Source organism: Sus scrofa, chromosome 5 (assembly GCF_054392235.1).
Source record: "Sus scrofa isolate SSC_HxYL_T2T_F1_AM1 chromosome 5, Sscrofa_HxYL_maternal_Yorkshire_Landrace_v2.0, whole genome shotgun sequence".
NCBI lineage: Eukaryota > Metazoa > Chordata > Mammalia > Artiodactyla > Suidae > Sus > Sus scrofa.
In genome coordinates, this window is record NC_139387.1 from 34,656,049 (window position 1) to 34,670,064 (window position 14,016).

Below are 14,016 nucleotides of genomic sequence, written 5' to 3' on the forward strand. Positions count from 1 at the left end.
CTATCTGAATCCATGCTTTCAGTATGCCAAGTCTTTAGCTCTGGCTCTAATTATCTCTCCTGAGCAACAGATGCCAACTGCCTCTCAGACTGCTCTACCAGGATGTACTGAAGGTGTTAAAGATCCACGTCTGGTTCAGGTATCTTACCCTTACTCACCTGGACTCCTTTCCCTTGATCCATCCTCTCCTTCTGTACCCTGTGCCAGTCCACCTATGATATTATTGTCTTGTCCTTCTAAATTGCAAACTATGTCTACTATGCTGCTCAAGAAATTAATATACCTCCAGAATAAAGTCCAAGAGCTTTATCCTGGCATCCAAGGCCCTTCACACCCTGAGTTCACTCTACTTTTATAGGCTTATTGTCCATGAAACTAGATGCAGCTCCAGTTTATAGATTAGGAAGATACAGAGGTCAAGTAACTTGTCCATAGTTATTTATTTAGCAAATACCAGAGTATCTATGAAAAATAAAAGTGTCCTATATTCTTAGGACAAGACTATTTTGTCTACCGCCATAGCAAAAAAGGGCCACCAGAATTGGTTTTAAATTATCCATTTGATCAATGACAACTTGCTTCAGTGAACACATGTCTAAAAACCAACTAATCAGTGCAGCCTTGTGCTTTGAAAGTCAACTGTTTGGGGACAGACTCATCCCATCTGAACACTTTGAAGGCCGATGTCAACCCTCTCTTCTTCCTGCAAAATGCTCTTCCCCAAAACCGTACATACGATCAGGAATTTGCTTTCCTCAATGAAACTATACCTGACCACAACAGTTCTCCATTAACTAAACAAGGTTCAGCTTTGGGACTTTAGAAATTTGTGAGATATTGAGATATCAAACCTGTATAATGGGAAGTGGGAGAATAAGATGCTAACCCAGTTCTCACGAAGTTTAGAATCTGCTTGGGAATATATACGGGGAAACAGGCTGTTTCAGTAACTGGTAAATTCTACCAAAAGAAAAAGTTGCTATCCTCTATAGGAGGGACCTCTAATCTAGTCTTGAGGCAAAGGAGGATGGGTGCGCATTGGTCAAATAAGAGTTTAAGTTGAGAGTTAATTAAAATTTGATATGTGGTCTTACCTGTAAGAGCCTGTCGTAGGGCTTCAAGCCACCAAGATCTCCTGGCCCAGCTGGGCGAATATTTTTGACATATACTCCCTTCTCCAACAAGCCGTCTGCTACACTGAACCCAAAGTCCTCCATTTCCGAACCCTTGTACAGGGTCACCTGGAAAGTGAGAAAATGGGAAGGGGACATTTAGGTAGGTTGAGGACTTCTACTTGTGAAACCCTGATAAACCATCCTTTCAAACTCATTTTAGTAACACAATGACTTGTAATAGTTTAGGTAGCTCCCCCCAACCCGGAAGCTTTTTCCATTCTCCAAGGACATCCTTGGAATTAGTAAAGTCCCACCTAGAGCTGGAAAAGGAGGAAACATGCAGAAGCCTTCTGGATTTTGTTTGTCATTAAGTGTATATAGGTGATATTTCCCCTGGGCAGGCAGACTTCTCTGTTCTGGAGCCACCCCCAGGTTCTGGGAGAAGCCAGGGTTAGCCCTTTGCAGCTGGTTATCAGAACTAAGCCAAGGGCCTTTCCTTCCTGCCCACTGCCTGGTGCTGTGCTGGGTACAGTGCTCAGTGTATCCTCTGCCTTTGAGCAAGTGCCAGGAAATCCATCATTTTATTTGCTTTGGTACCCCAATCCATGCTTCAGTGCTATGGGCAAAAAATGACCTAAAAGAGAGAGCGGCCAAGATGGTGGAGTAGAAGGACCCTGAGCTCACCTCCTCTCATGAGCACATCAAAATCAGAACTATCTGCAGAACAACCATCATTGAAAAAGACTGGAACCTACCAGGAAAGACTACAATGAAAGGCATTAAGAAGGAGTGCCTATACAGTAAGAGGGTAGGAGGGATAAACTTGCAATATAATCAATCCTGTGCCCCTGGGCAGATGTGACTCACCCTGGGGACAAAGACACTGGCAGCAGCCATACTGGGGAATATTCAGCCATATGAATACTCCTGGCTTCTTAGACACTGGATCATTAGTGCCAAGACCTGGCCCCACCAAACAGCCTGAAGACTTCACAGCTGGGACACCTCAGATCAAACAACTAACTGGGCAGGGACACAGCCCTATCCATCAGCAGGCAGACTGCCTAAAGAATTACTGAGCCCACAGCTACCTCTAGATGTGCTCCAAGGCATGGCCCAGCCCACCTGAGGCCCAAGACACAGCTCCAAGACAGTGGAGAGGCACCGGCCCCTCCCACCAGGAAGACTGAACAAGCCTCCAGACCAGCCTCATCCACCAGAGGCAGACACTAGAATCAGAAAACTAAGACCCTGGAACACAGGTTAGACCCTACCCTGGGACCATCTGGGCCCTTGCCCTGCCCACTAGGAGGCCAAGAGGACACCACTGACTCCATACCCAGCTGTATCAGGAACCAGCCTTCTCCACACCAACAATCTGAAATGAACTCTAGAAATCCTGGGTTCTGTAGCAGGACTCCAGGAACCAACTCTGTCTGCCAGGACTATGCTACCAACCCCAAGATCTGGCTTCATCTGCTGTGGGTGGGCAACAGTCTGAGTTTTGGAGACACTTCCAAACTCATTCTATGAGGCCACCATCACTCTGATACCAAAACCACACAAAGATATCACACACAAAAAAAACTACAGGCCAATATCACTGATGGAACATAAGATGCAAAAATCCTCAACAAAATACTAGCAAACTGACTCCAACAATCCATTTAAAGGATCATATACCATGATCAAGTGGGATCTATCTCAGGGATGAAAGGATTTTTCAATATTCATAAATCAATCAATATGATATACTACATAAATTGAATTGAATAAAATCATAGGATAATCTCTAGATGCAGAAAAAGCTTTTGATAAAATTCAACACCCATTTATGATAAAAACTCTTCAGAAAGTGGGCAGAGATGGAATGTATCTCAACATAATAAGGGCCATACGTGATAACACACAGTTAATATCATACTCAATGGTGAAAAGTGGAAAGCATTCCAAGATTAGGAGTAAGACAAAGACAGCCCTTTTGCCACTTTTATTCAACATAGCTTTGTAAGTCCTAGCCATGGCAATCAGAAAGAAAATCAAATAAAAGGAATGTAAATGGGAAAGGAAGAAGTAAAACTATCACTGTTTGAAGATGACATTATACTTTACCTAGAAAATTCTAAAGGCACCACCAGAAAACTACTAGAGCTCATCAATGAATCTGGTAAAGTTGCAGGATACAAAACTAATATATGGAAATCTGTTGCATTTATATACATCAACAATGGACTATCAAAAAGAAATTTAGGAGTTCCTGTTGTGGCTCAGGAGTAATGAAATTGACTAGTATCCATGAGAACATGAGTTCAATCCCTGGGTTAAGGATCCAGTGTTGTGAGCTGCAGCATAGACTGGCAGCTGCAGCTCCAGTTGGATCCCTGGCCTGGGAACTTCATATACTGTGGATATGGCCCCAAAAAGCAAAAAAAGAAAGAACTCTATCTATCTATCTATATAAAAACAGACACATTTAGGAAATAATCCCATCTACTATCACATCAAAAAGAATAAAATACCTGTAGAATAAACCTACCTAAAGAGTCAAAAGACCTGTACTCTAAAAACCATAAGACACTGATGAAAGAAATTGAAGGCAATACCAATAGATAGAAAGTGTAATAGGATTTAAAGAATCAATATGGTTAAAATGACCACACTACCCAAGGCAATCTATAAACTCAATGCAATCCCTATCAAACTACAAATGACCTTTTTTCACAGAACTGGAATGAAAAATATTTTAATTTGTATGGAAACACAAAAGATTTCGAATGGCCCAGACAACTTTTGAGAAAGAAGAGAGCTGTAGGAATCACACTTCAGACAACACTACCAAGCTACAGCCATCAAAATGGCATGGTACGGGCACAAAGACAGACACATAGGTCAATGGACCTAGGATACTGAAAGCCCAGAAATAAACCCACACACTTATGGTTAATTAATCTGCAACAAGGAGGCAAGAATATACAATGGAGAAAATACAATGTCTTTAATAAGTGGTTCTGGGAAAGCTGGACAGCCATGTGTAAAAAGAATGAAATTAGAATATTCTCTTACACCATATACAAAAATAAATTCAAAATGTATTAATATCAGGCTAGGTACTATAAAACTCTTAGAGGAAAACATAGGCAGAATGCTCTGACATAAATCTCAGCAGTATCTTTTTGGATCCACCTCCTAGATTAATGAAAATAGAAACAAAAATAAACAAATAGGACATAATTAAATTTAAAAGCATTTATACAGCAAAAGAAGCCATAAACAAAATGAAAAGACAACCCACGGAATGGGAGAAAATATTTGCAAATAAAGTGAATGACAAGGGATTAATCTCCAAAATCTGCAAACAGCTCATACAGCTCTCAATCCAAAAAGCCCAAATAGCCTAATAAAAAAAAAATGGCCAGAAGACCTATATAGACATTTCTCCAAAGAAGACATAACAGATGGCCAAAAAAGCACATGAAAAGATGCTCAACAGCTCTAATTACTGGAAAGTGTAAATCAAAACTACATTGAGTTATTACCATACAACTGTCAAAATGACCATCATCAAAAAGTCTACAAACAATAAAGGCTGGAGAGGAAGTGGAGAAAAGCAAACCTTCCTACACTGCGGGTGGCAATATAAATTCATATAATTCCTATGAAGAATGGTATGGTGGTTCCTTAAAAAATGAAAAACAGAACTACCAGATGATCTAGCAATACTACTCCTGGGCACATATCCAGAGAAAACCATAATTTGAAAAGATACATGCACCCCAATGTTCATTACAGTGTTCATTTACAATAGCCAAGACATGGAAGCAACCTAAATGTCCATCCATTGAAAGAGATGTAGATAAAAATGTGGTACAGAAGTACAACAGAACATTACTCAGCCATGAAAACGGAATGAAATAATGCCATTTGCAGCAACATGGATGGATATACAGATTATCATACTAAGTGAAGTAGGTGAAAGACAAATAGGATATGATATCCCTTATATGTGGAATCTAATAAAAAATGATACAAATGAACTCATTTACAAAACAGAAACAGACTCACAGATTTCAAAAACAAATTTATGGTTACCAATGGGAAATGTAGGAGACTCGGATAAATTAGGAGTTTGGGATTAACATACACACTACTATATATAACATAGAAACCAACAAAGACCTACTGTACCGCACAGAGAACTCTACTCAATATTGTGTAATAATCTATATGGGAAGAGAAATCTGAAAAAGAATGGATACATATATATAACTGAATTATTCTGCTGTACACCTGAAACTAACACAACATTGTAAATCAACTTTACTCCAATAAAATTTTTAAAAAGCTTTTACATAGCAACAAACAAAACAAAAAGATAACCTCTAGAATGGGAGAAAATATTTGTAAATGATGTGACTGACAGGCATTAATCTCCAAAACACACAAACATCTCATGCAGCTTTATATTAAAAAACAAAACAAAACATGAGTTCCTATTGTGGCTTAGCGAGTTAAGAACCTGACATAGTGTCCATGAAGATGCGGGTTCAATCCCTGGCATTTCTCAGTGGATTAAGGATCTGGTGTTGCTGCGAGCTGTGGCATAGGCTGCAGATGCAGCTTGGATCTGGCATTGTCGTGGCTGCAGTGTAGGCCCACAGCTGCAGCTCTGATTTGATCCCTAGCCTGGGAACTTCCATGTGCTGCAGGTGCAGCCGCAAAAAGAAAAAAAAAAAAAACAAAAACAAAAACCCAATCAAAAAACGTTCAAAAGAGCTAAACAGACATTTCTCCAAAGAAGACAAAGAAGACATACAGAGAAACTCTACCCCAAAGTTCACTGCAGCACTACTTACAACAGCCAAAACAGAGAGGCAACCTAAATATTCACTAACATTTCACACACACACACAAACACACATATATACACACAATGGAATACTACTAAGCCATAAGACATGGGATAATGTCATTTGCAGCAACACGGATGGACCTAGAGATTATCATACTAAGTAAGTCAAAGATAAATATCATATGATTGCTTATATGTAGAATCTAAAAAAAAGATACAAATTAACTCATTTTTTTTCATGGCCACACCCATGGCATATGAAGGTTCCTGGGCCAGGGATTAAATCTGAGCCTCAGCTGCAATCTATGCTGCAACTGCAGCAATGCTGGATCCTTTAACCCACTGCACTGAGCCAGGGATTGAACCCATGCTTCTGCAGCGACCAGAGCTGCTACAGTCATATTCTTAATTCACTCTGCCACAGTAGGGACTCCAATGAACTTATTTAGAAAACAAAAATAGATTCACAGACATAGAAAACAAACTTATGGTTACCAAAGGAGAACAGTGGGGAGGGATAAATTGGGATTAACAGATACACACTATTACATATAAAATAAACAAGGACCTTCTGTACAGCACAGGGAACTCTTCTCAAAATCTTGTAGTAACCTATAGTGGGAAAAAATCTGAAAAAGTATATATAACTTTGCCGTACACTGGAAATACCGTAAGTCAACTACAGCTTAATTAAAAAAAAAAAAAAAAGTCAGAATTTCCCTTGTGGCTTAGCAGTAACGAATCCGACTAGTATCCATGAGGATGCAGATTCAATCCCTGTCCCCACCCAGTAGGTTAAGGATCTGGCGTGGTTGTGGCATAAATGGGCAGTTACAGCTCCGATTCGACCCCTAACCTGGAAACTTCCATATGCTGCATGTATGGCCCTAAAAAGTGAAAAAATAAAAATACAAAGAAGTGCTCCTGTAAGAAACATTTTCCTCTGGGGCCTGGCTCAAGCAGCTTTCTCAGTCCTTGTCCTGGGTTTGGTTTAGCAATTCAAGGCATTCACCCACCTCAGCTGCGGGCCTGGTTTCTTCTCTCTGCATTCAAGCCTGCACTGGCAGCTAAAGCTGCCCCCAAGCCCCGGCCTTCCACCTGACCACCTGCAAGAGTCAGTCTGAGGTTTATCTGGTCATCAAATTGTTCATATGTTCACAAAACATGTACTCAGTCCCTCCATGTTCTAAGCATGATTCCAAGGGTTGGGAAACAGCAGTGAACAACAGAGAGGAAAAGTCTACTTTCCAGAGGCAAACACAGTAGTTAATACGTGATGTTCACCAAGACACACTGTGCTGGACACCAGGTGACATACTCAGCATGTCACACCCATTTAACACTTAAGGTGACCACTATTTTTAGTAAGATTTGCTAGATGCCCTCCACAAAACCTGATGCACACATCAAGCAATGATTTGGTTTTTCGTTTTTTTTTTTTTTTTCCTTTTAATGGCTGCACCTGTGGCATATGGACGTTCTCAGGCTTGGGGTCGAATCAGAGCTACAGCTGCTGGCCTACGCCACAGCCACGCCAGATCTAAGCTGCATCTTCGACTTAGGCTGCAGCTTGCAATGCCAGATCCTTAACCCACTGAGCAAGCAAGGCCAGGGATCAAACCGACATCCTTATAGAGACAACATGGGGTCCTTAACCTGCTGAGCCACTACGGGAACTCCTGGGATTGCTTTTTAACTCTACCTGTTTAAGAATGTTTATTTATTCTAACAGATAATACATTCTTGAAAAAGAGGGAAAAATTTCAGAGCTATACTGGGCAAAATGTGAAGATGAATACTCAGAGAGCAAGTTTATTTTCTTTACACCCAGTTATCTTACTTCAGAGAGGTATGCAATATTGAAGGAAATACAAAAGTGGTCATTTGTGGATTTTTATTTCACTGGACAGAGAGCTAAAATATCAAGCTGCCTGGGTTGATCTTAATCACCAGGCAGCCCTCTTAGTTCTTGCCATATTAGTGGTGAGGACATTCAATTTTATAGAGGCTAAGTAACTTGCCCAAGGTCACCAAGGTATTGAATGGTGGGACCCTGTCTTTCTGACTCCAGGTACTCAACCATGATATTCTACTAGTGTTCGTTTGCCTTATTTCTTAGATGCTAAGATGTATTTTTTCCTATTTTAAATTCTCTGAAATCGGGATGTGTTTTATAGGCAATGGCATCTTACAACTTAGGAAATAGGGTATTAGCAACATCTCACCCCTACCTGCCTCTTTCCCATAGTAAACTAGAAGGAAAGGGGCCAGAATTGTGTTCCACCTTTGCTTTAAGAAAAAAGGAAAAACAAAAACAAAAACAAAAACACCCTGTGTCTTGCTAATTAAAGGTGATCCTGCCCAGAAGCATCGACATCTCTCAAGGCTGTGTTAAAATGCAGAATCTCAGACGCCACTGTGAATTGCCAATCTGCCAACTCTATGCACGCTGATGCTTGTCTTACATGGTACGTCACACATCAGAGGGCCTATTAAATAGTCTGGAAAAGGAAGCAAGAGAACTAATACTTAATGGGATGACATTCCTTTTTTTTTTTTTTTTCCTTTTTTGTTTTGCATTTTAGGGCTGCACCTGAGGCATATGGAAGTTTGCAGGCTAGAGGTGGAATCCAAGCAACAGCTGCTGGCCACAGCCACAGCCACACCAGATCCGAGCCGTGTTTGCGACCTACACCAAGCTCACAGCAACGCTGGATCCTTAACCCACTGAGGAAGGCCAGGGATCGAACCCGCCTCCTTATGGATACTAGTCAGGTGCATTACCACTGAGCCACAGTGGGAACTCCCATGGGATGACATTCTTTACAGGCACATCCATCACTGTATGTGAATGTGCATGTGTGTGCGTGCGCGTGCATGCACTGGACCCTACGATGTGCCAGGCACTGTTTGAAGGACTGAGGATATAGCAGTGGAAACAAAAGACACAGCCATAAATAAACAAAGCACAGCTGTCATGCGTTTACCATCCAATGATGATATCTGACTTAAGCCTCTTAACAATCCTGCAAGATGAGCAAGGATCAGAATTTTAAATTAGGTAGTGTATAGAAAGTTTTAAAACGTGAAATGTGTGGAAGGATCACGCTTGTGACACTCAGTTTTAAAAACAGAGTAGAAAGTCCTACTTTACTATAGAAAAGGGGCATTGTGTGTGCATGTTTGTGCATGTGTGTGCATGCATGCACACATGTGTAGTTTAGCAAAATCCAGCCCCCCATCTGACACGCGCCCTGATGATGCATGGGGGAAAAAACTACGTGAATGACAGTATCCCACCACCCCTCAGCAAAACTCGTCTGGAGGGGAGGCGAGGTCTTCGTTGGTGAGCCCTGAGGGGAGCATGTGGGAGATGGCCTCCTAAGAGTCTTGAGTTGGGCAAGGATCTTTGTTTTGATCACCGATAGATCTCCTCAAATGGTACCTGCCATGCAGTAGGGCTTTTTATCAAATAAATGAAACGACTGGTTCTGACATACCATGTGGTCGATTTGGAAGCAGGTCAGAACAGGCCATGATATGCTGTATGAGTGTGAGTGAATAGAGAGGGATTTAATTCTGAGGTTCGGCCATGTCCCACCTCCCATGGGCCCTGGAGGCCCTGCCAGAAATGACCAAAGCTGGAAGCCGCAGAGTGGCTGGAGTGGTTGGGGCCCAGGCAGGACAAAGCTCCATAGTGACACCGTGTGGTTGTGAGGGGTGAGAGCACCTCTGACACTGGAGCCAGGTCTGCCCTACCTTTAAGCAGGGGTGGGAGGCAGGGTTCTTTAGCTGGAGGTGCTTGACTTTTTAATAAGGCCTGTGGGACTCGAGTGAGTAGATGAAAAAGCAAACAGGATACTACTGTCTCCATGAAATGTGTGTAGCAGATCATACAGACAGGGCAATGGAAGCTCAGAGAGGGTTAGACCAAGATAAAAAGGTAGTAAGCAACAGAGACATGGTTCGAATCCAAGTGGTTCTGACTGCAAAGCTTGGATCTTTGCATGGCACACTACCTCTTCACCTAGCAAATGGTTGCTTAATAAATACTCATCCCAGAGGATATTTTGAGGGGGCGTGTGCTGTAGAAATTCCCAGGCCAGGGATCGAGCTGGTGCCACAGCACAGACAATGCTAGATCCTTAAGCCGCTAGGCCACAAGGTAACTCCCAGAGAAGAATTTTAAGCCCCTCTATAATTATGATTTTGCCTCAGGCCATAGGATAGGAGTATTGTCCTATGAAGTGGGGAGAGTGATTATTGTAGAAAGCTTTTTTTTTTTTTTTTTTTTTTTTGCTTCATAGGGCCGCACCCACAGCATATGGAAGTTTCCAGGCTAGGGGTCAAATTGGAGTTACAGCTGCTGGCCTATGCCACAGCCATGTAGCTGTGACCCACACCACAGCTCATGGCAACACTGGATCCTTAACCCACTGAGCAAGGCCAGGGATCAAACCCACAACCTCATGGTTCCTAGTCGGATTTGTTTCCACTGCACCATGATGGGAACTCCTGGAGAAAGCTATTTTTAAAATTAATTCTCTCCCAGTGTTATCAATATATAATATATATAAAGCTCTGTATAAGTTTAAGATGTATCACATCGTGACTTGACACATATATTGTGAAATGATTGCTGCAATAAGTTTGGTTAGGAGAAAGCTACTTCACTGAAAAACTTCAAACATTCAAGAGCAGAAGGGCTAAAGTCTACAAACAATAAGTGCTGGAGAGGGTGTGGAGAAAAAGGAACCCTATTACACTGTTGGTGGGATTGTAAATTGGTGCAACCTCTGTGGAAAACAGTACAGAGATTCCTCAAAAAACTAAAAACAGAACTACCATTTGATCCAGCAATCCCACTCCTGGGCATCTATCCAGAGAAAACTATGGCTCGCAAAGACACATATACTCTGATGTTCATTGCAGCACTATTTGCAATAGCCAAGACATGGAAACAACCTAAATGTCCATCAACAGAGGAGTGGATCAAGAAGATGTGGTACATATACACAATGGAATATTACTCAGCCATTAAAAGGAATGAAATACCAGCATTCTTAGCAACATGGATGGACCTAGAAATTATCATGCTAAGTGAAGTCAGCCATACAATGAGACACCAACATCAAATGCTTTCACTGACATGTGGAATCTGAAAAAAAGGACAGGCTGAACTTCTTTGCAGAACAGATGCTGACTCACAGACATTGAAAAACTTATGGTTTCCAGAGGAGACAGTTTGGAGGGTGGGGGGATGTGCTTGGGTTGTGGGATGGAAATCCTGTGAAACTGGATTGTTATGATCATTATACAACTACAGATGTGATAAATTCACTGAGTAATAAATAAATAAATAAAACAATCTATAGTTGGGGGAAAAAAAAGAGCAGAGGGGCTAGAACCATGAGTCCTCATATGTTCATCACTCAGATCTTACAAGCATCAAGAGCGGGCCACACTTACTTCATTCCCCCCCTCATCTTTTTTCTTCTTTGGGGGAGTATTTAAGGCAAATACCAGTGTCATTTCAGTCTTATATACCTCAGTACGAAACTCTAAAAAATATGATCACTTTCTTACATAACCTGTGTCATTAATTCATTCAAAAAAAATCAACTCTTCTTGACATATTCTAATATCTAATCTGTATTAAAGTTTCCCTGATCGTCTCAAAAAGTGGTTTAGTGGTTTTTAGAGCTGGTTTCTTCAAACCAGGATTCCAGCAAGGTCCCAGCATCGGTGTTAGGTCTCTTAAATGTCCTCTTACCTAGAGCGGGTCCCATCCTTTTCCCCTACGCTACTGACTTATTGTGGAAACCATGTCATTTGCTCCACAGTCTGCTCTTCTACCCCCCAATTTCCATGGAATTTCCTTTACATGGAAATTAGCTCTGGAAGCTTTATTGGAGTCAGAATCAGCTTCGGGGGGGGGAGGGGTATGAATAGATCACAGGTGGGACAAGGTGCTGCCCACGACTTCAGTCACTCAATATCTAAGTGTCTCACTTAGGGTGGGTTCAGGGCATGGCAGCTTAATTCTTCCATTCAGCAGTAACCTTTAATTCCATTGTCTGAATCAATCATTTTATCTGAGGTTGCAAAATGTTAAAACTTTTAAAAAGCTTTTAATAGCTTCTTTATTTATTAGCTGGAATTCTTTTGTAAATTCTTTTTTGGCCATGCCTGTGGCATGTGGAAGTTCCTGGGCCAGGGAACTCACACTATAGCACAGACCCAAGCTGCTGCAGTGACAATGCCGCAGGAGAACCTGAAGGATTATCCTTTCTTCAATTAGTGTTGTCTGGTTACCCTGAAGTACAGTTCATCCAAAAAAGGCAAAATGAATGCCAATTCTTTCATTTTTAAAAGAGGAAATAAGTGCCCTCAATTTCCAATGGTGTCCCAGTGAGGTTTCTTTGATGAAGGGGGCCTAGGAATAACTATTTATCTTTTTTTTTTTTTTTTTTTTTTTTTGGCCAGCCCCTGGCAAATGGAGTTCCAGGGCCAAGGATCAGGGCTAGGGATCAAACTCATGACCCAGCACTCCCCAGATGCTGCAGAGCCCATTGTGCCACAGCGGGAACTCCTGGGAATAATTTTAAAACAATTTTTTTACTGGTTGCACCTGAGGCATATGGAGGTTCCTGGGCCAGGGATGGAATCCGAGCCACAGCTGTGAGCTACGGCAACGTTGGACCTTTTAACCTACGGTGCAGGGCCAAGGATGAAACCTGTACCTCCAAAGCAACCTGAGCCACAGCAGTTAGATTCTTAACCCACTGTGCCACAGCTGGAACTCTGGGAATGACCTTTTAGAAGTATCAGAGTGAACCTATGAGCTTTTAATATATACGATGAGTTACAATCAATTGAATCACTATTCTTGTGGGTACCCAAGTTCTCTTAGCTTTGGCCCAGGTGAGTCCATCTTGAGTCTTATGTCCTTTTGATATGACCCATTTCCTCTAAAAACATCTTTGTTTTCTGGCACAAGAGATCAAGGACTTACAATGAATATTTCCTGCCCTGATTGGAGGAAGCACTTCTGATTTATATTCTAGTCCTTTTCTTCCCATCCTCATGCTCCTTTTCCAAAGGGAGGGAGGGGAAGAACAGGGGGAGATGGGTACAAAGGCGGGGGGTAGTGATGCTGGCAAATACCTAATAGAGTTGGCGATATTCCACTATTCTTTTTTTTTTTTTTTTTTTTTGTCTTTTTGCCATTTCTTGGGCTGCTCCTGCAGCATCCGGAGGTTCCCAGGCTAGGAGTCGAATCGGAGCTACAGCTGCTGGCCTACGCCACAGCCACAGCAATGAGGGATCTGAGTCACGTCTGCAACCTACACCACAGCTCATGGCAACGCCAGATCCTTAACCCATTGAGGGAGGCCAGGGATCGAACCTGCAACCTCACGGTTCCTAGTCAGATTTGTTAACCACTGCGCCACGACGGGAACGCCTCCACTGTTCTTAAGACACTGTTTACTAGTGGAGGAAATCACTTGGGTCTAGGTCCCTGCTTAGGTGCCCCTCTTCAGCTTTGTCTGTGGCTCCTCTTGTCCTTAGGCCTCCTTTCCATCCTTGCTTCTAGTCATGTTCTCTCCATGTGACAAACAGCACACCTGGGGCAGAGGTGGTGCCTCCTGGTTATCTCTGTTCCCCGGGTATAGGTTTGGAGAGCAGTCCCACAGACCCTCTGCCTATGGCTGGTTGGGGCTGTGGATGGACAAGTCTGCTTTGCAAGCCTGGCTACACCTTTCAGCTCTATCAGCATGCAAAGCCTATGCCTGCAAACGGCATTAGGAAGCCCACCTCTGTCTTAGCTCTGAGACGTTATTTCTCAACACAGTGACCTGAGACCCTTGCATCTGGGGTACATTTGGTGTGGGCCTGGATAATAGCAAAGGTCTTCATTGCTCAATTAACCTGTGATTCTTGGGAGTCTGCTCCACAGGCCAGAACCCAGGAAGGGCAGAAGGAGGACTGTCACCAAACACTGCCAACACTGGCGGTGGTGACACATTAACCACAATGGTAGAGACAGAT

The 14,016-nt window shown here is 42.3% G+C and overlaps 1 protein-coding gene across 50 annotated transcripts in view; it reads right to left on the minus strand.

Annotated features, from left to right (window-relative positions):
* Positions 1 to 14,016, minus strand: part of GRIP1 (glutamate receptor interacting protein 1) — a 766,103-nt gene that overhangs the window by 1,470 nt on the left and 750,617 nt on the right. For all 50 annotated transcript variants that reach the window (XM_084956272.1, XM_021092918.2, XM_084956287.1 and 47 more), the window contains one exon: positions 1,095 to 1,241. In XM_084956272.1, the coding sequence (XP_084812398.1) occupies positions 1,095 to 1,241 (147 nt within the window). The remainder of the gene's footprint in view (positions 1 to 1,094; positions 1,242 to 14,016) is intronic.